The sequence below is a fragment of the Hyalella azteca genome, unplaced genomic scaffold (genome assembly GCF_000764305.2).
Source record: "Hyalella azteca isolate HAZT.00-mixed unplaced genomic scaffold, Hazt_2.0.2 contig3037, whole genome shotgun sequence".
In the NCBI taxonomy this organism is placed as follows: Eukaryota; Metazoa; Arthropoda; class Malacostraca; order Amphipoda; family Hyalellidae; genus Hyalella; species Hyalella azteca.
Window position 1 is genome coordinate 63,341 of NW_025933291.1, and position 24,767 is coordinate 88,107.

General features: G+C 36.6%; 1 protein-coding gene across 1 annotated transcript; it reads right to left on the reverse strand.

Moving 5' to 3' along the window:
• Window positions 1–4,616: 4,616 nt before the first annotated feature.
• LOC108683273 (nuclear pore complex protein DDB_G0274915) lies at window positions 4,617–19,903 on the reverse strand. Its single transcript, XM_018172574.1, has 8 exons — window positions 19,845–19,903; window positions 14,032–14,460; window positions 11,342–11,398; window positions 10,341–10,394; window positions 10,003–10,068; window positions 8,840–8,905; window positions 5,840–5,962; window positions 4,617–5,139 (listed from the first exon to the last, which is right to left on the reverse strand). Exons 1-8 carry the CDS (start codon window positions 19,857–19,859, stop codon window positions 5,038–5,040), a joined length of 912 nt encoding a protein of 303 aa, XP_018028063.1. The 5' UTR covers window positions 19,860–19,903; the 3' UTR covers window positions 4,617–5,037.
• Between the last annotated feature and the right edge of the window lie 4,864 nt (window positions 19,904–24,767).

Below are 24,767 nucleotides of genomic sequence, written 5' to 3' on the forward strand. Positions count from 1 at the left end.
CCAAGTAATTATAGAACTTAATATTACAGCATTGTATTTACTTCTGCTGATAATGTCTACTTACTAATACATAAAATAAATGATAAATATTAAATACGTATAAAAAATATGATATATTTAGTAACACTGATGAATCATGTTAACAATGTGAAATACAAAATGCCTTAAAAAGACAAAAATCAACAACCAAAATATCATCTTGTTAATTCAATTATTATTAATATGATCACTGAAGCAACAATTTCGAAATCAACACTAATAAGTTAATACATTTTTTAAATAGAACCCTAGACATAGAATAGAAGTGTCGGCACTGAAGAAATAGGCCCATGGCCTGTTGTTATCAACATGCCAGAACAAACTCCACAAGTTGATAATCTAGCATCAGTTGAGCGTGTTGCAAAAATATTTGGCATTACACTATTTCTTACAATATTAAAATTTTGAAGAATATCATGAAGAATGCTGATAAAGGCAGTATAGTCAGATGTAGGAAGACAGGACAAAAACTAACAAGCATGTGGCACTTACACCATGAATAAATGAAAAACCCTGAACCTGTCACAAGGTGTACTTGTGCAATGGGCTTTCAAACTACAACTCAGACTTTTTGCAACACAGTTTTATGTACAGAGCAAAAAAAGTGAGCTGGCCCCATCTTACTGCTGTGGAGTAAGATGGGACCAGGCTGGGGTAAAACAGGATCAACGAGCAATTATTGGTGCAAGGTTTTTAATCAATGCATGGACCTGATATTGAATTTTGCCCATCTTCAAACACATTAGTTGAAGTAACAACCACTTGTTGCCATTTTGTGTTGTAGGAAGTCAACTTCAATATAAGTCACATTGCCATTGGAGTTTTTGTCACACAAAAACTTCATTAGGCTTGCCCGATAAGTGAGTTGGCTTTGACTCATTGTAGAGCACTGCAAAGTACTACATATATATTTAATTAAGTCATTCTCAGTCATATGATCTGATAGTTAGCCGTTATTTCATTGTGTACGTTTTCTGTGGTTGTTTCCAACATTTCTTTACATCCCTTTAGGTTGGAGGTCTTCAGTTGTCCAATTTATTGTGTTAATTGTAATGGTTGATTCATATAAGGTATCAGAGTCCTCATTATCAATCTGTCTCAGTCTATTTGCTTCTGCCTGTTATTCTGTTGCTGCAATGCATTCTTCAATCCATTTGTGACTTTCTCTATTGATCTTTCTCTTTCACTCCACAACATCAGGACCACATGTCTCCTCCTGCTGAGAGACATGTGGTACTGATGAAATTGTACTCAATTTCAACTAGCTTATTTTCATATTCTGAACCTAAATGATTACAGATTGAACAGTCATTCACATCTTTCAGTTTGCCAGTCATTATCCAAGCATAATTAATTTCGAATTTGAGCTCATCCAGTCTTGAAGCGTCATACTTTGACATTCAGAAGATGAATACCTATCATACAATAGCTGCATTAACATTTTTAAATAGGGCTGTCTGACACACAGCTTAACATGTTCAACCATTCCTTGTGAAGGGGCCATGCAAGAATTCTAAAAAAATTTTCATAGTTAGGCTTCTAAGAAACAAAGCTTGCCACACATGAGTTAAAAACTATCTGCACAGGAGGTAGCAGTTTCAGGATATATTTTTTATTATTTTTGGCTGCTAATTTGACAGTTTGAGTGTTGCATGACTTCTGTGAAGCTCAAAAATCAGCAAAATTGGGTTTGTATTTTTAATGCCTCATTAAATTTGCAGAAAAATATCTAAGAGACAGCTTGTCATCCAGCCTGAAACAGTTATTCCAGGCTGAGTGAGCAGCTGTGCTTGCTTTCCTACCCTAGTGGTTTGCAGGTTTCCTTTTGAATGCAACATGAGGTGAAATTTTTTTCTATCTGCACAGACTGCGGCTGACACAATGTTTTTTCTCAATTGAAACCCTGTGTCTCTCTCAGTTTTTAACTGTTGCTTTGTTCTCTGATTGGCCTGCCAGAAAGCCTGTTTCACTAAGATTGAAGATGCATTGCAGTCTTACGGCAAACCCAAAATGACTGAAAAATTTACTTAATTGGAAATAAAACCAACGGATAATAACTGAAGTGTCAGGTGTCATGCGTTTTTTTGCCATTTGAATTTGTCATCAGTTTCTTTGAACATAGCCCATGACCTTTCAGAAATTTGTAAATTCTGTCATGTCCAGTTTAGTTATCTTTGTAGGCAGGCCCATATATACATACTGATATTTCCTACAGCCATTCTTGCACATAATTCTGCAGTTCACTAATGGGAAGAGACATCCCTTTTTACTCCATCCCCTTGTTGCAATTTAAAATAGTAAACTACATTTTCCCAATTAAAACAAGCTAACATGTTAAAATGGTTATTTTGAGCAAGATATGAAAATTGTATCTAAAATAATCCATGTATATCTGTGTAGAATGATCTATTCATTTAAAAACTATTTTTGTTAACTTGTTAACTATATGGGGTAAGACAGGAAACTTTTTAGGGTAAGATAAGACTGGTTGCTGGATAAAAGAGGATCATTTGGTGGTCCCATCTCACCCAATTTCCAGTCCTTTTTTACCCATTTTATAATGCATGTCAGGCTGTGATTGTCACTGGTAGCCTGGTAGGGATGCCTAGTATTGCTCAAAAGTTGCTCGTTATGTTTCCAAAAGTTGCTTAAAAATTGCTTGGGGGTTACCAGCCTACAGCCGCAAACATTTTTGTGTCATTAGACTCTAGACAGAGCTCATTTTCCAAATAAGGTTAACTATTTTCTGACCTAGATCTTCAAAAATTTGACAAAAATTCATTATTTGCAACAGTCTTGAAACAAAGACTGAAATGACTGGAAATAGTTGCTTTATCAGAATCTACCATCAAATTAAAATCAATGCAATTAGAATGCACTCCATGGATTGTTCCTATGTTACCCCATGAAGGCTGCAGTCCCATCTTCCTCTACTTGACTTAAGTTGACTATATGGATTGGCATTTATAAACCATCATTGAATTCAAGTAAATTTTAAGAAAATTGAGGTTAGTCTATTGATAATTGGTGACTTTACATTTAACGCGAATTAACACATTTCTATCTTGGCTGTTTGAAGCATTTTAAATGATGGGAATAAAATAAATATTAGTAACAGTATAGGAAGGAAGGAATTTTTAACCAATGAAAATAGAGAAACAAACTACATTGATTTATTGCAATCATAATTTTACCATTGAATCACAATTTTCAAAGTTAAATATCAATGAAAATCAAGCTTCAGAGTGATCTCAATTCTTTAGGATCTGAAATTAGTAGCAATTGATCCAAATCTAACTGTTGAAGCAATGAATATTTTCTATTGCCTATAAATTCATATGGCAGGGCTGACCAGCTGAATCATGTCTACTAAAATTAATTTCCCAAAATGAAAAGGGGACCATAAGTTCAGACGTGTCAGAAAATTACCGTAAAACATCACTCACATAGCCTACCCAGTCCAGTAATGCAATCGATATTTGTAAAGAGCGGGAAGTTGTTGAGAGAATATTCTACACTCACCTCATGCATCTTCAGTCCGGTGGAAGAACGACTCAAATATATAATATGCTTACCGAACTTGTAAACTTTGATCACTGATAATAAACTTTATTAGTTCCACTTTTGTGACGAAAACAAGTTTTTTGAAGAAACTCCAAGCAAAACTATGGGCTGAAGCGTTCACGAGACGTTGCCAAATGATACTCGTGTAAATTGACACAAGGCCACCTCTAGATTGGTGATTATTATCTCGCAATATTGTTGTTTAGTCATAATTTTGATAGAGCTTGTCCCATACGATATGCTGCGCACTTTATTATGTTATTTTAATATCGCAAAATATATAACTTTTTTGCTAATCCCGGAAATTGATGGCATCATTGAACAATATCTGGTCTGGTAGTCTTTATCAATGAATTCATCTGGTCGTTCAATCACGCTTTAGTATTTTGGATAAAAAAGATAGATCAAACTGATTTGTTGCATATATTGAGCAGAATTGCGGTCTAACGGCTCTGTTTGGTATAAAATGCAAGTATTTTAGTAATCACTCGAAAAATGGAAAGTGGTTTCATGTTTTAATCATGATTATCCAAGAAATAAATATTTTCTCAGGAAAAATTAAGTAAATTCACCATAATTGTCCTGCAATACAATGCCGTATTTTTATGTATAATGACTCTATTCAATTATGGTAAACAAACACGACATTCCATACAACTGGTAAACAAATTCGAAAACAAATGGCTCCATGCAAAGACGTATCTCTTGTAATCGTGACTTTCTACACGCTGACGGTTCTCAAATTTTGGAAAAAATGGCTGACGTCCAGGATTTTAGCACATTGCCATAAAATGTTCAGTCTGGGAAACTGAGTTTATTTTTTTATATATTCCGACCTAGGCTTTGGGATTTTTCCTACATGTTAGTTCAACATTAATTAGTATTAACCGATATCGAGGCAATTTCTGTAGCATTGGCATCATGAGCTCATTAAATTCATTCTCAAGCAACACAGCAATTAATAAATATCACCACTAATCCTGCAGAGGTATGCGGACGAGTAAAAGGCATAAAATTCATTGATTTATATTGTTAAGAAATTGGCGAATCTATGGTACTACATGCACAGTTAACAGCCGTGCTCACACGACAGTAACGAAATTTAATAGTGATGCCTTCTTACATCGAATGAGCATCGTTATTATTTCACACTTATCTATTCTATACTATATAGTATTCTAATAAACCATGATTTAATGCATACATAATTTCTTAACTCACTACTGTAACCATGCTACTAGTTAAACAGCTTTTCGATTGCTCGATAATTCTCGTGAAACTTTCATCAGAAGCCGAGATGTAAGGCGTAACAATAATAATGCACATACTTAACTCTAATCGATTAACAAACAATGAAATTAATCCCTTTTTTATTTTCCACGCCAGCCTATTAAATGATTTTTTCATATTTCAAGATACAAATGAGTACGGAGTTTATATGTAGGTGACTTTAGCATTGTAGCCGTGGCCTTTGTCGAAATACGCCACAACCTGGGTACGGCCGTCGGGAAGCAAAACTTTGTACTGGCCTTCCATCTGAAAAGTTGGGGGTAGTTAAACAGTGGGAACAATCATATCAAAGGTTAAACATTTCAGTAATCGAGTGCTTTAAGAAAATAGAAAGGTGTGTAATGTTCTTTAAAAGTAGAATAGCTCATTAACTCAAGCACGACCAAGCAAGTAAAACACTACAAATTACACCATTGAAACAAAACAGGATTAGCAAAACAAAGTCGCAAAAAAGGCCTTCAATGCTTAATTTTAACATCAATGATATGCTCCTCAAACAAATTAATGATGAATGCAATGCAATTTTCGCATGCGAAAACCCGACACAGTAGCACGTGAACCCATTTCTAGAAAATGCCTGCAACATCTAACTAATCATTTTACAGTCGTGTTATTTGTAAGTGAAGATACTTATGTGAAAATGAATCTAGTAGGATTCTTGAAGGAAATTTTTAATAATAATATTAAATATTGGGTAAAATCTGTTTGAAAATGGCCATGGCAAAGTCTGGCATCAGATTTAATATTTTAGTGGGGATTTTTGCCGAGCGCGTCGGAAGTTCTAAATAACTCTTTGAAAAGACATTACTATCCGTTCAAAGTATGGATTGTGCACGATGAATTGTTTTTTTGAAAATATCTGTATTATATAAGGAACGGAAAAATTAGAAGATAATATAACACGGAGTTAATATAACAAGACGAACAACCATGTGTTTACACTGACCATGTTGCCATCGTGCGTCTCATGCCTGTTGTAGTGGTTGCCCGAGTCTTTATCGCTGACGCCGTAAGAGAAGACGTAAGGCATGCCGAACGTCGTGTTATTCGACTTTGTTGTCGAGTGATGCTGCTCAGTGGCAATAAACAAATATTAAAAATATTCTAGGAATCCAGTGGCGTGAACTTCAAAATTAGACATTCATTATCGTGAATAACTAACATGGCGTGAAACTAAAAATCAGACAATACACTAAGCGATCGAAATTGAATACATTTTTTGGAGGTTTAGATATTATGGCGGTACAATAAAACGTGGAGGGAAAATTGAACACAGTTATGTATGATCTTTAATTTGGTATATTTCAATTTAAGGGCTAAGGATATGAACGGAATAAACCGTGGGTTAACTATCAGTTATTCGTAACGTTGTAACGTTTGTTGTATTGGAATCTTAGAAACTTTGATACGAGTATATATTAGGGGCTATTCGAACGCGTATCTGCAGTACACTTCGAATCGGAACTCAGCCTGTTTAGTGGCCAAGTGTTTAATAGCGCTCCAGCTATTTAGCTATCTCGCACCGAAAGTCAAGATGAACATCACCAAAGAGGTGGAAGGTCTCAGTTATCGAAAGTTTCATAAATAAAAGAATCATTCATCACCCACTAGGGGCGCAAGGTCTCAATTGCCCAGCCCGTTGAAGCTGGCTCGAAAGAAGCAGCGTAATTGTGCTTATAAACGGGGCGAATAGTTGCGTCGATTAGTTGAGTAGACTACACTTTTGCCGGCTGAGAGCCTATACACGAGAAGAGAGTTTTCGGTACAGTCCACCAGCGCCAGTGCGACGTTGGGAGTTGTCGTGTAAGGTGTGTGCGTGGTAGAGACAAGCGAGAGCTCTACAGCTATGCGTGTTACAGCGGCTTAGAGACAAGCAGGAGAGAGAGAGCGACGAGGTTATACTCACTGCGAACGCCGAAGCGGTACTGGGCATACTAGTGACTAGACTGGCTAGAAACAACTCGAACTGCTTTGGGTGCAATGCAAGAGCTAGTCGCCTCTGAAGACGTCAATCATCACAAATTTTAGTTTCGCCTCGTGTATGAGCACCTTTAGCATCTCAAAGAGACGAAGTGACAAGGAGGGACAGATGAGAAGCAACAGAAACTAAGACACTCGAACAAGAGGTAGCTTACACGAGACGTCTGCCGCCTGCAAGAGATAAAGAATGGAAATGTCAGGAATCCTACCTACACAATACCTTAACCCCACAACTCAAGCCCGCAGTCAAACAGAGAGCTCAGAGGTGGGGCGCTCAGGAACAATCCCTCTAGGAGCGCGAAATCCCGTAGGACTTCTGACGAGTATAGACACGCGTCAGAAGTCACCCCTGTGGGGGAACTTAGCCCAAAGCATTATTGTGAAGCAATGAGCCGTTGCAAAAATGGAGAGAAGAAGGTTGGATAAGGAAATTTAAACACTGTTCAGATTACCGGAAAAATTGCGTCCGGTATTTCGCTGCGTCATTAATTTGTACTTGATTACTGGATACAGAAATAAATGAACTAGAAAATCAGACATGCTAAAAATTCCAACCTCGTTAGGTTAAGGGTGCTAAAAGCCATCTACACAATCACTTCGGAAATCCTGGTGGTATTAAGTTCAAGTTGGCCAATTTTTTTACACTTTTTAAAGTCGTAAACTAATCACTGTCCGTTCCTCTGGAATTCTAGATAGGTATTATTGTGATGCAAACCCAGGATTGACTGGGGTAGATATAATCCTCGCAATATGGTTATCCATATATTTCAGTCTGAGGAATGATAATTACCTTTACAACGTCCAATAATTTGACTATAAGTCAGTCTTATTTGAGATTTTGATCAGATCATTTGATAACTGTTTTGTGAGCTTTAATAATAAGTATTTCATTATATATAAACCAATTTCAAAAGCGAACTTACGGTGGTAGGGGGAGTTGTGGGGGTAACGGTGGAGCGGGGCGGCTTTAATAATCCTTTAATTACCGTCTGATAAATGAGAGTTAACTTGCCGTAGTTAAAATATCGGACGGCTATTAGAGGGCTTTTAACATTACAATCAGACAATTTGAAATTAGTTGGATACAAGCCCGCGAACTATAAGCTATTTATATAGTGCTTGACGATTAAAATTTGATTGTGTAATGTTTATAATTCCACAAAATCGGACACTGCATCGCACGCCTTTTTCAATTGCAAAAAAGTAAAAATTGTCCTATGTAGCTTGACCTAACCTTAATCGAAAGGTCACTAGAAATGTAAAGAAGGACATTAGAAACGCCCATAACGAGGCTGAAGATTTTTGCATATTAAGTTTTATCGACATATCATTAGCACGTCCGGTAATGAGATTGTTGGCCATGCATTTACCGGACGCAATTATTCGGTTTTCTACCCATGTCCAGGAATGTTTAAAAAAAAGTCTGGTAGATAGGGCAATACTACATACTTGGCAAAACAGTCAAATTGGTCTCATTCCGGACACTGTTCAGATTACCGGAAAAAATTGCGTCCGGTATTTCGCTGCGTTATTAATTTGTACTTGATTACTGGACACAGAAATAAATGAACTAGAAAATCGGACATGCTAAAAATTCGAACATTATTAGGTTAAGGGTGTTAAAAGCCATCCACACACTCACTTCGGAAATCCTGGTGGTATTAGGTGGAAATTGGCCTATTTTTACACGTTTAAAGTCGTAAACTAATCACTGTCCGTTCCTCTGTAATTATAGATAGGTATTATTGTGATGCAAACTCAGGATTGGCTGGGGTAGATATAATCCTCGCAATATGATCATCCCTATATTACCGTCTGAGGAATGAAAATTACCTTTACTAAGTCCAATAATTTGACGATAAGTCAGTATTATTTGAGATTTTAATCAAATCATTTGAAAACAGTTTTGTGAGCTTGAATAATAAGTATTTCATTATATATAAACCAATTTCAAAAGCGAACTTACGGTGGTAGGGGGAGTTGTGGAGGTAACGGTGGAGCGGGGCGGCTTTGTGGTAGGGGGAGTTGTATGCTGATGAAAGATGACATTTGCTTAGAACATTTTTATTATTATAATCCAATAGCACGCAAACACGGCGTTACCCGGGATTGATATAATCCTTTCCCTATGATAATCCTTTAATTACCGTCTGATAAATGAGTGTTAACTTGCCGTAGTTAAAATATCGGACGGCTATTAGAGGGCTTTTAACATTACAATCAGACCATTTGAAATTCTTATAAGCTTATTTATAAAGTGCTTGAGGATTTAATTTTTATTGTTTAAAGTTTATAATTCCTAAAAACCAGACAATGCTCGACGCACCTTTTTCAATGGCAAAAAAAAATTAAAAATTTACCTATGTAGCTTGACCTAACCTCAGTCGAAAGGTCACTAGAAGATAATGTAAAGAAGGATTTTATAAATACCTAACCCTAACGAGGTTGGCGATTTTTGCATGTTAAGCTTTGTCGACATCATTAGCACGTCCGGTAATGAGATTGTTTACCAATTACCGGACGCAATTGTCCGGTTTTCTACCCATGTCCGGTAATGTTTCAAAAAAGTCTGGTAGATGAGGGCAATACTACGTACTTGGCAAACGTTCAAAATTGGTCTCATTCCGCACATTGGTCAGATTGCCGAAAAAAATTGCATCCGGTATTTCGCTGCGTTATTAATTTGCACTTGATTACTAGACACAGAACTAAATGAACTAGAAAATCAGACATGCTTGGGTTAAGGGTATTAAAAGTCTTCCGCCTAACTTTTAATACACTAAAAGCCTTCAGGGTATTAAAAACATTCGATAATCCTGGTGGCATTAGGTCCAGGTTGGCCAAGTTTTTTACTTCTTTAAATTAAAATTGTAAACTAAGCATAGTCCGTTCCTCTGGAATAATAGCTAGGTATTATTGTGAACCTGGCGTTGCCTGGGTAGATACAATCCTTGCAATATGATTATTAATAAATTACTGTCTTTGTATTGATAATTACCTTTACATGGTCTAATAATATGACGAAAAGTCAAAATTATTTGATATTTTACACAGATCATTTGAAATCAGTCTTGTTAGCTAAATAGTAATTATTTCATTATATATAAGCAAATTAAAATGTGAACTTACGGTGGTAGGAGGAGTTGTGGGGGTAACGGTGGAGCGGGTCGGTTTAGTGGTAGGGGGAGTCGAGCGCTGATGAGTGATGACATTTGCTTAGAACTTTTTGATCATTATAATCTAAAAGCATTCAAACCCGGTCTTGCCCGGGATAGTTATGAATATAATATATTGTCTTTGAATAACAGTTTGCTAGATAATAATTAGGACTACATTCCTCAAAAATTAGACGGCCAGTAAAGGGTTATAATATTCAAATTAGACCATTTGAAATTAGTTTGGGTAGCACGAATAATAGGTATAATAAGTAATACATTAAATATAACCAAATTCAGCTGGGCACTCACGGTGACGGTACTCTCAGTGGTTGGAGTTGGGGGTGAGCAGGGTGTAGTGATGGTCTGATGAACAGAGATTTGTGGTTACAATTTATTGACTACACTTTGCTCCACAGTTTTGCTTCAATAACGTCTTAAACAAATATTTTAGGAAATGCCGTACCGCAATGTTCAACACCATGTTTCCATATAATTAAAAAGCTGCAAATTCGTTGCTGACAAGAAAATTCAGCAAATAAATGAGTTAGCGTGAATATTGAATGTTTGATTTTATACATTGAATTGAAGAATTAAAAATTTGCAAGAGTAGGAAACAGATCAATCATAAATTTGACATCGATGACTTTAAACTCATATCTATCTAAAATTACTACGGAGTTTTAATCATAATGGCAGGTTGTGATTTATGGTAACTCGACATTTTTCAACAATTTCCACCACGTCCCATGGTTTGAGTTTGAGGTAATTTCGTCATGACTTTAACGATCCCGCATCATCTCCAGCTTTTCATTAATAACGCTACCCCTATCACGTTCATAAATTGAAATATGAGCAATTTTCAACGTTTGTATCATGCAAACAGCAACGTTTACGCTTACCCCGCATTCTTTAAATATCTTTGCAGACTCAATATTATCAGAAACTGGATGATGATTAATCATAGTGTAGAAATATAGTCTCTTTTATATTTATATGTTTAATTTTTCAAAACATCAAATCCTTGCAGCGCAATGGCAATTTGGATGAATTTTTCAGCTACGATTCGCTACTTCGATATGAAAAATTTTTAAGAATGCTTGACGAGTAGATATAGCTCTGAATGGTTCATACCTTCTTGTGTTAGCATCAGAAATTGATTTTTGCGTATATCTATTTCCACCCTCCAATGGGTTGAAAATATTCGAATACTTACGTGAGGTTTTGGGGTTTAACTCGTTCAGTCACATCAAATAACTCATCCCATGATGTGGGCCCCAAAAAACATTATAATGAACTTTTTGATGACTTACATAAGAAGGGGTAGTAGTGGGGTGGTCGGGGGTTCCGTAGAGGCCTGAAGGAGGAGTCTGCCGATCAAAATTGATAACTTGTTAGTAGAATATTTATCACGGATTTTATACCTCAGATGTGAGTATGACATTTTTAACACAAATGGGAATGTTTGTGCGGTGGCTCTAGGAAAATTTAGGAAAACATGAGGTGGTGTAGAGTGGCCAGAAGGTGGAAGAATAAATGGAAAAAGAAGAAGAAACAAAAATGGCCCTATGCTCACGGTTATGTAGCTGGTAGGCTTTTGCGGTTTCGATGGGGCTGGAGACGAATGAGGGAACCCGTCATTACTTTGGGTGGTTTAATTTTTAAGGTATACGGCGAAGCAGAGTGAGGGTTCATCATCTACGATGTTTATATATTTGAGTACTGTTAATCGAAAATAAAGATCATGTCTACTCTGTATCTGCTCGCTTATCGCTTTATTTTTGTCTTAGAATACTTTTAATGTGTCTTTTTTTCGCAACGGGTGATAGGATGAAGTGAAGGTGATGATAATAATTATGATGAAAGTATTGAGCCTGTCGAAAATGAGGAGGCTGGTAAGAATGTTAGTTTTTAGTTTGGTTGTTTTAGGGTAAATCCATTGGTATAAAGTGCGTTTCATGCTGGGAGGGAGGATATCTGTTCATCTGTGCAACTTGTGTGCCTGTCCTTGGTAAAGAAGGTGTCGTGAAAGTTGATGTTGATTGTGTGCCTATTGGAATTCAATTTATCGCGTCCGAAATAGTAAAAAACTTTGGAAAAATCCAGGTCTTCACTAAGAGCTTCTGTCCGTATTCGTTGTTTGCCAGTTAAATAGCTTAACAGCTATTTCTTCGTTGAGTTCTGGCATTGGAATAGGTAATTTCTTGTATTTTTCGTCACATAATCTTCGCTTTCTGGGTTCGCGTTCGTTATAGTGGACCTTGGTTGCAGAGGGACGTTGCACGTTCTGATAGATTTCGTAGTCTGTCAGTATTTATGCTAAGTTTTATGTGGACTGTCTCATGTGGTCGTCATCTATAAATTAATTAGTTCTTTGGTTGAAGTTAGTGTCCGGCTTCTTAGTTTCAGGTTGATTGTAAATCTCGGTAAGTCGCGTCAGTCCGTCAGCATAATGGTGTATTGGATGGTGTGTGTTTTTTTTTGGGACCAGCTGCACCCAAAAGTGATGGGAATAACTCCCGTCCTGGTGCAGCATGGTCCGCTGCGTATTTATTTGTACAGGTGTGGAGGTGGGGGACCTAGTGCGAGTACTTTGGAGCTATAGCATAATCGGTGCTGCCCTGCTATGGTGACTGGGGGTAATTTGAGTTGGTTGAAGAGTTGGGGATCAAAAGTTTTGAAGGTGAACCAGGTTTTACTTGCTTGTTGGTGAAGGACTGTGTTGGTTGTAGGAATTTTGCATTATTCGTATAGTGTTTGGGAGGATATAAAGTCGGACCAGTGTGTGTTCGTGATGAATTTCAGTGCTTTATTTTGGACTTTCTGCAGTTGGGATATTGCTGTTTTCGATAGTGTGTATTGAGGGGTAATCGAGAGTTGACCTAATATGGGTGAGGTATAGAGTGCTTTTTATGTCTGAAGGGAGATGGTAGAATCTGAATATTTTATGTAGATTTGCAAGGGCTAATACTTACCAAACTGTTATTTGGGACCTAAGACCATGTTTTTACCTGACCTGCATATACATAAGTGACTTTTGCCGGATGTTGGGACGAGACCGGTTGAAAGACCGATCAAGAAGCGCGTAATATAAGACTGCGTTAAAGCATGCACGCAGCACCCGAAATTTCAATGTTAATTGCATGAGAGGGCCGGGTAATTATCTTTGAATTTTGTTATACATTCATCGCCGAACTTGTAATGTTACTGCGGAAACTATGGGACGTATTCTCGATTAGCACGAGAAATTTAATATAAAAATATCCCTAGACCAACAACCAATGAGTGATAGCTTGAAGAATAGACAGGTGCGTATTGTTCTTATCTATATGATGAATGTTATTCGTTCATGGATTGAAGCAAGTATAAAGGTTCAGAGTTGAAAATGATGAAAAGATTTGTGTAATGGATTTTAGTTTTAGGAATTTTTAGCAGATGTTCTGGCAACGTCAACCAAAGTATTGGAAGGACCTGAACGGTTGCTTACGGTTTGGTCATTCGTTGATCCTTACTGAACCCAGCCGCTTGTACTCATGCTCTTGGTAAGCGTCTAGGTTATCTACTTTGTAATGGAATAACTGTGAGAAATATGTTTAGAATATTGTTGTACATATCTGGTTACTAGTGCTCAATTAATTTAATTAAATGCGTGTTCATTTGTAGGAGAACTTCCCTCCTCTGTTCTGCTGTTCTACTTTAATAAGCTTGGAACTTGGACCAAGCCTAATAACCCCAATCACCCAATCGGAAGTTACCGCCAACGAATCAAATAAACCCATCCGTTTGAACATGAACTAATAGGAACATTACAATTTGCTTCGTATAAAACATGTCTCTCTTACCGATAACGTAAATCCACGAAAGGAACGGTAAGGTTGATTGTCAGTAAACAAGTATTTCCGTGCACACGTTTTCCGTCAAAAACAAAATTAATCCTGAAACAATAGTGAAAACTGCTGAAAGCAAATTCAAAATTTTTTACATAAGTTGCCCTGCAACGTACCTGGTAGAATAGGAATGGCTTTTTCGGGGTGGTGTAGCTGTACCCTCGAATGGGGGTAGCGGGAGGAATGTCGGTACATTTCAGCGATGCTGAGTTGGGCAATAAGTTCTGCTTTGGGGGTGAAAAACCACTAGAAGGCTTCTGTAGTCCGTTAAATTTCGCTGCGGCTCCAAAGTCAGTGCTTCCTCTAAGGAAGAAATTGCGTCCTTTCCGCTGGGTTCCATTTTGGTGTAGTTCAAATCCAGTTCTGCCCAACACCGGAGGTTTAAGCTGGTCCAGCTGTTGCAGATTGGCTTCCCGGAAGGTGGCGTGGAAGTCTCCTCTCGACTGCCTGTGAGCGGTGGATCCCCCGCTCAAGTGCAACTTAGCTGGGATGCTGAAGACGCCACAACACAAAGCCGCCAGCGCAAAAGCCGATAAGGCGCACTTCTGCATACCGGAGAAAAGCGGCTCAAATGAAAGCAAATTAAACGGCTTATCTTGATTTTTCCAAAGAAGTGTTCATTTAAAGTAGTTGTGACATTGATTTTTTATCAATTATGTTGTTTTCGTGGGGAAGAAAACATGAAATTGAACGAGGTCAAAATTAATTAGATTATTCATGCTAACACGTACGTGATGCAGATTTTATGTTCAATCATTCAGCATTCGTCTACTTAAATGGTATCTTTGAAATATTTTGAAATGTGGCGATGGCTGTCCTTGTATATGTATTCAATGATGCTGGTTTAGATAAACCATTTACACAGATTTGAAAAGTACTTTTCTAGTCCGAACAAAAAAATATTTACAATGTGTTGCCCCCACGGAATACTTTCTCATTCTTCGTTTTGTTGAATTGGTCGCGCAGTGGATCAAATTACTGTAAATTTGTATAGGAATTCAAATCCGAGCAGTGACACGACTTATGCTTAGAAATGCCACGAGATCCCGCAATATACCGGGTTCTTCTGAAGACCTTCCTCTCCGTAAGAGGATTTGGATTAGCTCAGAACACCGATGTCGTTCGAGTGACGTGTCAAGACCAAAATCGCGAAACGTTAACGTGATTTAACATTATTTCGAACGTTTTCACTTGAAAAATAAACATTAAAATTAACATCTTTGCTTTTTTGTGTGTATAATTAAAGATCATTGATAATTTCAACAAACAAAATACTCTTCAGAATTTTAAATGTTATTCCAGAGAAAACAAATAACACTTTCTAAAGCTTATATCTGCATGTAATAATCATCAGTTGACATCTATCATGCATTTTGTCCGAGTTAACATTTATCATGCAATGCAGTGTCATACACAACTATATCATTTAGAACATCAGTGTGGCGAACACATACGATTCCTTCTAGTTACGAAGTGAACAGAGAGAAAGTTTCTTCAAATTAGTCAAAAAGCTTCCATCAATGAAAATGAAACTATTAATTTATGCATTAAGCCGGCAGCTTTAAATGACATGCACGTTTTATAATATATAACCAATTTATTCTCATTACTTTATTACTCTTCATTTTTCTCTTCACGTGCTCAAATAATGAGTTGATTATGCAATATACTTTGTTATAATCAGAGCTGGGCAGCGCTACTTTGGAATGTAGCGGCGCTACCGCTACCGCTACATGCTCTGAATGTAGCGGGCGCTACCGCTACCGCTACACCCACTAGATTGTAGCGAGCGCTACCGCTACCGCTACAGTAAAATGTAGCGCCGCTACATTAGCCGCTACAATGGCCAAAATTATTGGAAATCTCTAAATATTTATTGTCTGCTATTAGGATTTACTCATAAACATTTTCAAAACATATCAATGCAACTTTATTGCAATTAATCTAACCGAACTAATACGGGTTAGATACAGTAAATAAAAGTTAGTTATTTTTATGTTTTACCTTTCCTACATGGATATCTACTTTAATCTACCAATCTCAAAAATTATCCACATATACATATGAAAAATCAGTCTTTTATTTGTATATATATATGTGGATTATTTTTGAGACTGGTACATTAAAGTAGACATCCATGTAGGGAAGATGAAACATAAAAATAACAGTGTAAAAACAACTGTAAGCAAACTGAAACATGAAAAAATGCCTGTAAGTGGTAACTGGTAACAACTTAGCAAGTAACAACTAACATGTTGACACTAGTAACAGGCTGAGGTTGACAACATTACACCGAAATCTTTCGTAAAGTTTTATTCTGTAATTTATATTATGTATGTATCATGCTGGTTTTTAAATAATATTTAATACTATTAAGTAAAATCGAGAGCAGTGGTTCCCAAACTTTTCAGGCTGGCGCCCCCTTTGGCTACCTAGTGAATTTCTCGCGCCCCCACACAGACACATATAAAAACATACGCCTCTTTCTTGAAATTTAGTACGCTGCAATTTCAAAAGATAAAGGTTAAACACGAATGTGTATTTCACGAATAGAACCCCATTTAGTGAACCAATTTGTTTTTCAGCTGTTTTAACTGTTTCAGCACTAGAAACCTAGGACGTCTCGAGCATATGTACGGCCGGACTCGTGGCCGGTCGCACGACCAATCTCGAAATTCAATTATCAAGTAATATCTACCAAACTAATGAACGCAGTTCACTGAAACCTGAAACACGTATTCATCAGAACCTAACGCGGATTTTTAGCTCGTAAAAATTATTAAATTTTACCTTCATTCGTGAGTTATATTGCGATACAGGCCAAAATTTGCAGTGATCACAGAATTTCTTCCAAACTACTGAACAGATTTGAACGAAATTTTGTATATACATTCCTAACTACCAAACGGTGATTTTTTAGCTTGTAAAAAAAATTTCGATTTTACCTTCGTTTGCGTGTTTTTTGTTTATTTCACCGTCATTCCTGATTTCACACTTCCTTATATTCGGACCGTATCGCCGGATAGTTAGTCGCTTAAATTCGCGGCGATCAAGAAATTTCTTCTAAACTACGGAACAGATTTAAACGAAACTTTGTATATAAATACCTAACCTCCCAACGGTGATGTTTAGCCCGTGACAATTTTTCTATTTGGCTTTCGTTCGCGAGTTATACAGATATAGGAGGAACGGCCGGCTTTTCTACCGGCCGGCTTTTCTACCGGCCGGTTTAACCAGGAGCCGTTTACGTATAGCCGTATACGTATAGCCGTATACGTATAGCCGTATAACTCGCAAACGAAGGCAAAACGAAAAAGTTGTAGCGAGTTAAACATCACCGTTGCTGAGGTTAGGTATTTAAATACTAAGTTTCGTTCAAATCTATTCCGTAGTTTCGGAAGAAATTTCTTGATTGCACGCATTTAAGCACATATTGCTGTTTAAATCACGAATGAAAGTGAAATAAGAAAAAACTCGCGAACAAAGGCGCAATCGAATAAATTTTCACGAGTTAAACATTACCGTTCGGTAGTTAGGACTGTAAATTCTAAATTTCGTTCGAATCTGTTCAATAGTTTGGAAAAAATTCCTTGATCCCTGTGACTTTCTGCCCGTATTGCCATAAAACTGTGGCAAAAAAATGAAGGCAAAATTCAAAAAAATTTTCACGAGCTAAACATTACCGTTAGGTCCTAATGAATACGTGTACCAAGTTTCATCGAGTTAAGTTCAGTAGTTCGCGAGTCCGGCCGTTAATTTGTCCGAGACGTAAAACCAGGCGAGGTTAAAAAGCAGATCTGGGTGAAAAAACCATCGCTGGGAGTCATTATGCGCTGCACGTGTTGTGTACAAATCGTCAAACAAACATTGGAACTTCTGACTTTGACTTCGGGCTGCCGCCCCCCCCTACCGCCCCCCAAACGCTCTCTACTTCCTTCAGTATATCGCTAATGGTACTAGAAACATTATGTGAAAAGGATATTGAACAGTAAGCATTGTTTAGATTTTATTCAACAAAATAGAAAAATAAACCGACGCAAAAGTATTGGGCACATGTTCAAAATGAACAAAAATAACTTTTTTAGGTACTCAAAATTCGCTTTTCGCTTTAGACGTTCCGCTAATCTCATATCGCAATCTAATTGGCCAATCTTAGCAATTTCCTATTGTTTACAAGATTTCGTGTTCCGTTGAAGATATTATTCCGCTTCTTCTTTGATATTTAATTTAAAATGCCTAAAACTCGAGAGTTAGCGACAGATTTGCGTCAAAAGTTCATCCATTGTCACAAAAAAGGGAAGTGGTATCAAATAATATCCAAGAAGCTTAGACTATAATTAAATACAGTTGGAAAAATCATCAGGAAGCTATCATCCTGATGATATCATCCGAGCATGCTGTTGCAAACCTCCAAACGTCCAAGGAAACTAACAGACGGTAATGCAAGGTGGATTAGCAGAAAGGTACAGAAGAACCCGTTTGTTACTCGTGGTGAAATTAAAAGCGACTTGGAGGAAGCTGGGATTGATGTAGGAAAGGATATAATCAGCATAGCTCTAAATCGTACTGGTCTTATGTCAAGATTCGATCGAATTCCTTCTGAAAAGTTCGATTTTCGTTTCTTCCGACCAGGATTTTGTCCGATTTCCCAATTCTAATGGTTTCTCTCAGTATGTTTCAACATAATTCAGACGGGCTTTTACTTGCCGGTACTTCAAAAGAGGAACCTTTGTTGAGGATCTTGACATGAGACTATAGCAGTGGACTAAGCTTCCAGCGCGCTTGACCTAACGTGACAATTTTAGCAGGAAATCTATTTTAGCGAGCTTTCCCTCACAGTGTACGATGCGCATATCTTTCGCTATACACTATTCCTATAATTTTACGTGTACCACGTTAGAACACAAATTGATGAATGAGGCTTATATACCGCATTGTTAAATTAAGTTTTTAACTTTCAAAAGTTCATTCTCTCATATAGACGGTAAGGAATTTGTATAGTTATTCGCTAAAAATGCATACATCATCATGACTTGGATATGTATATAAAAGACAGAGCAACATGAACATTTCTGATTTCATGACGCAGGTAGGCGAATATATGTTCATTTGCGCCACCGCTGTATCATTGATTGATAAAAATTGGACATGGGGATGACGTTTGACTACGTGAAACCTACTGTAGGTGTGGTCTTTCTTTTTATTCCTACACTTCTATAACAAAGCAATTTATGGTAAATGAAATCCAGTGGTCCCAGTTTTGCAATATAAATTTCAGGTAAAAATAATATCCCGAAATGATAATAATCGTGGATAGACGCTCGAACAGCGCCAACACATTTACTGCACCAGGCTTAAAACCATATACACGCTAATTTCGACAATTAATTATGAATTTTTTGTTAAAGTTCATTTGCGTGTGTGTGAAGCCTGGCCCCGGAATTATATGGGGAAAATTACATACACAAACAAATTCAGGACTTCTGCTCATCCGAGACCGGAATGCAATTCCCCATAAAAGTTATCAACATTTAATTCGATAGAAAAAATATCAAAAGCATTTTCGACGAATGGAGCTGTCCTTTAGGATGCTCATATATGTGCATTAATTGCCAAAAAGTCATTGTGAATCTCAAATAGTTCTTGGTAGGATTTGTTTGCTAACTATTTCAAATAAATGTCCTTGAACTCAATTCTCAGTCGCTAAATGACTTGAATATATTTCTGTCAACTAAGCACACACAATTGCGTTAACTTAATAATACCAGCGTCGACAATAATTTTACCTGAATAATATCAGGGGGGTTTGCAAGAAGATAATTATGCTTAAAGTTTTATTACCGAAACGATTAGGCTACATCACAAAATTTCCGTCAAGTTCAGTAAAATGAATCTACTGCAGCTTTAATTTATACTGGAGTCATCATACCTGGATTCCTCTCATGACTACGAGCGTATACGATGCAATTCTTCCGACAAACGCTGTGCCCGGTAAGTTACTGACAGTGTGAGGGCAGGGCCGGTCCTATAAATACCGTCTTCAGGATTCCGGCTTTAGGAAGGGGGAGGAGCCTATATAGGAACAATGCGTGATGACCGCTACTCATGCACGGTTATTGAGCAGCTCCTGTCAACGCGTTTAAAGACCTAGCATGGCCTTCTGAGGAACGATGAGAATGATCAGTAATTACGATTAACATCTGTTTCTGGGTGCATGTTTAACTGGTTATAATTAGTGTTCAGATATCGGGACAATGGAAGTTTACAAGTTTTCTCATGGTTTATACAATGTCCTAGAAGGATTACTAGAATTTGAAACAAAAAATAAGACCAAAGGCCACGGATACTAGCTAAAAAATATAACTCGAACAGTACCCACTGCAGTGAGTGACAGAGAGCGCATTTTCTCGTCGGCGAAACGTGAAGTCACAGACGGACAGACGGACGGACGGACAGACGGACATGGCGAGCACAATAGTGCATTTTTTCCATAATTGAGAAAATGCGCTAAAAATCGGAGGTATAACTCATCCACGCGACAACACTTCTTCTCGCTTGTGCGTCACTGGCATGTGGAATATAGTTTCCCTGGTGGCATCTTTGACACTCCGACCAAGAACGCGTTCAAGATCAGACTAGAAAGGGGTATCTTTTCAGTCTTGAAATGCCTGGCACCCCATGTACCTAGTAAAAGTTTTGATCATGACTAGATCTTTTAAGTTTGAAAAGATCTGGTCAACGGGTCAGTTTTTAGATCTCCTTTGAACCCGTCATAAAAATGCGACAATTAAGCCACGGGCCTATTTCTTCAGCGCCGACATAACTATGTTATGTTATGTTGTGTTATGTTACGCTATGTTATGTTGTATTGTGTCGTGTTATGCTATGTTGATTCAGACTAGCCGATGGATACTTATAATGGTGTTACCGGCTGTATCTACATATATTGATGATTGTATCATATATGTATAATTTCATCATGGTGAACTTTATGACGTGTGATGTTCGTGTCTTTTATATAATAGTTGTTGATTAAAGATGACGTCAAATGTAGATAATTAATTAGGTCCCATTCTGTCTTAATATTTCGTTAATTTTTTAATTTAGGCGTCGCAGGACGCAAAATAATTAGCATGGATATTTCTTGTTTTGTTTAACAAATCGCAATCGGTTTTTGAAAGCATATAAAAAATAATATACGTTTAAAAAATACTTTTTAAAGACAACACTTCCAGGGAATCCAGTATCTCCAATCTTGCCGATGTACAATAATTTCTCATCTAATTTTCGAAAATAAAAAAAATTTACTTTTAATTTTTTTTAATATATATAATTTTTTTTATTTTTTTATAATTTTTTTTCGAAATTATTTATTCTGTTATTTGATTTATACATTGCCTCTGATTTCACACAAGTGTGCAAAATTTCAGATCAATTAGACACGTAAAAGTGTGTCAAATATCAGTTATAAGATTTGTAGCTGATAAAATTATTTTTTCAATTTTTTAATATTGAAAAAAAAAAATTTACTTCTTAAAATCACTTATTTTGACATTTGATTCATGCATTGTCTCCAACTTTAAACAAGTATGCAAAATTTCAGATCGATAGGATAAGTAGAAGTGTGTTAAATTTCGATTACAAGATTTGTAGCAGACAGACAGACAGACAAACAGACAAACAAGAAGTGAAGTTAAAGAGAAGTGTTGTAATATACAACAATAAATGGATGGATAGATACAAGTAATATGTCATTATTTAGAAGAAAGTATTCAAATCGTAGTTCCTGCCACACATAAAAGTAGCGAATTTCAGCGCCCCAATAGCTTCTGCCAATTATTATAGACATTTATTTAATTAGCCGAACCGCCGGGTGCTGGTTGCTAAACCCTGATTTATTGGAGGAAGGTAGCATGACAATCATAACTTGGTTGCAAAACTTATTCCAGAACTTTTTTTAGAATCTAAACGAAAAAATCAACGAGAAAAATTTTAATCCATTCTTAAGGACACCATTTAACCTTCGAAAATCGAAGCAATAAATATCTCATTCAGGGAAAATAATCTCGGTCTCATTTTAGAAGTCGATTATTTTAGATTTTTCGATTTTTATTTCGATTCTTTTAGAAGTCGTAACTCGATTCATCACCGATTTTGGGTCTGACCCAATAAATTTCTGAATAAAGAAAGCAGTGGCCATGGACACTTGCATACCTGTTCCTTGCGTAGGTATTTATTTTTGCCTCAATGCGCTGATATTAATTTGCTAATAATAATTCTTATATATGTTTAAAGACCGATAAATAATTGACATAAAAAACTATTAAATGTGATGAATTATGAAGAAATCTGAAATTTAGTACGAATCCTGACATCCAGGATTTTTAAAATATTTTCCACCTTATACGCGCATTAAAATTCACGTATAATTTAGGAAAATATCCGATTAATAATTCTTTTGTTTAAGACCAGTAATATTTTTATTCGAGGGAATCCCTCAATTTCTTTCTTAAACAGAACTTCAAAACTTTATATCAAACAAACGATTTACTTATGCTCGATACACTCGACACTGAAAAGGACTAAATTCCTGAAAAATTTTCTATAAACTATTTCTTACATGAGATATTATGTGCAGTCTTAAAGCCTAGGTTGGCGTCCTTGAATATGAAGGTCGCAACCTCTTCCTTACCTTATTAACACGACCTCAAGGTTACTTACAAAAGCCTCTCCGAAGATTGCAAAGATTCCATATTAGAATTTCTGATTAAAAAATTCCTTCAATAATAAAAATGACTGAAGTCTCGATAGTCAAGGACGATTGGTCTCTTGCAGGCATAGTTTCTATAAATAAGTTATAGGATCGTTTTTTCCTTCGATCGCGCGATGCACGAATGTGTCCGTGGTTGTAACAATGTATCTAAAATTCTAACTTTTCAACTGTGCGAGCTTCACCTGCGCACCGTAAATATTGCGACAAAACTCGTCGAAACTTGATATAGCAAGCATATAAAGTCAAAACAAGCTAAAAGCTATCTTGTAACAAGATTCAGTTGAAAGATATCAACGCAAACAAGCCTATTGGAAACGAATGAATTCTATACTAGTTTGAAAAATTTGTCCTGTAAAGATATTTGCTTGGTACCTTGGCAAGCAAATAACAGCTGGTGAGACCAAATTTATTTTTAGGGCTAAATAAAACATTGACAGAGAAAGATACAGAAAACAAAATGTCATGAAATTAATTTATTTTTGCACGAGTTAAAAGTAGATTGGTTATAGGATATTTCGTTCGCAAGTTGTATAATGCAAAACAATTTATTAAGAAAGAAGCGCATTTCCTCATTTGATCTTTAATTTCGGAAACTAGTGCATTTTATGATTATTTTTAAGCTAAGCTTCACGATATTTCTTATCGTATAATCAACGAGGAACGCGGCGTTAAAATGGAGTTACTAATATTTTTATGGAGCATAAAACAAATTCAAAACGATTTTTACATTCTTCTACAATTAGAAGGTTTCAAGTTCTATATTTATTGTAATTTCGCCACAGGTTTATTGTAGCGGCGTAAGACCTACGTGGAAGATATTGCTACCTACAACAGTGCGGGCATGACTACAAAAAGACTTAATTTGTGCGTATCCCACACACATGACTAGTGTTAAATAAGAAGAAGATCCGAGAATTATTTCCTCGGCCTTGAAAATTGACAAAACCAGACAGGTTTAATTCAGGTGTGTTAGGAGCTTATCAGCATTACCACGCTTGTCTTCTTCAAGCAGGCTCATTAAAAAAACTGGTTGTTAATCTTGAATGCATAATTTGTCTCCAGGACTTACTGCTTTTACAGACTTGGTAGTGACACACAAGAGGTCAGTGTATTGCAGCTTAAGACTGTAACAGAAGAATTTAAAATGAAGCACAATTTCATTCTACCCTAGGAAACTCTAGGACTCAAAAATTACGATCAAATTAATCTCCAAAATATATTTTATTTCTTCGTATATTTTTTTATCAGCAACTTCGAAATTCTAATGATGAATCGAACAGTTCTTAATGCCTCGCGTGGAGTTAATCTCGAGTTAATCGAGTTAATCTCCTACAACACAACACGGCAAGGTTGACACAAACTCTGTATCGATTTTCGAACTAAATTCGAATAAAATTGAGGAAATTTTACAATATTCGAACAAAATTTTTGACAAAGCTCGAAAAAAGTTTTAAACAAAGATTGAAGGAATGTCCGAATATGTTCGTATAAAGTACGGGCAAAGTTCTAACATATAATGAGGAAAAATTTCAAAGTTAGCCTGGGCCTATACTTTCAAAAAAAGTTAAGAGATCGTAAGTTCATCAGCAAATCATTGACGGCCTTTCAAGCAAAATTTACCAATCATAGAAAAGAAAATAGAGCGTAAGTACTTAAGTTCACTTAGCGAGTTTTGAAAGTATGGCCCCTGGACAATGGTTGAACAAATGTTCAATGAATCTCGGATGAAAAGTTGGGTCAAATCTTTCTGAGTAAAGGAGTTCAAGGTCACGGGATTCAGCATAACAACATTTTATATACTTAGAAGCCATCTATCACGAGCGGGTTCAGATTTACAAGCTAGTATTTTAAACATTTGGCGGTCATTTGTATGATGTATGACATGATGACTTACATTTGTATGATGACTTAAAATTGCCTCTCAAATACATTCACGACGGTCACAGGTTCGTGTTTAAGGAAACGTTATCATGCCGCTGACAATGAGCAATCGAACCATTGTTAGTACATGTCATCCCCACTATATATACCATGCCCAAGAAATAAAAATATCAAATTTCCAGAATAGCTATTTCCATC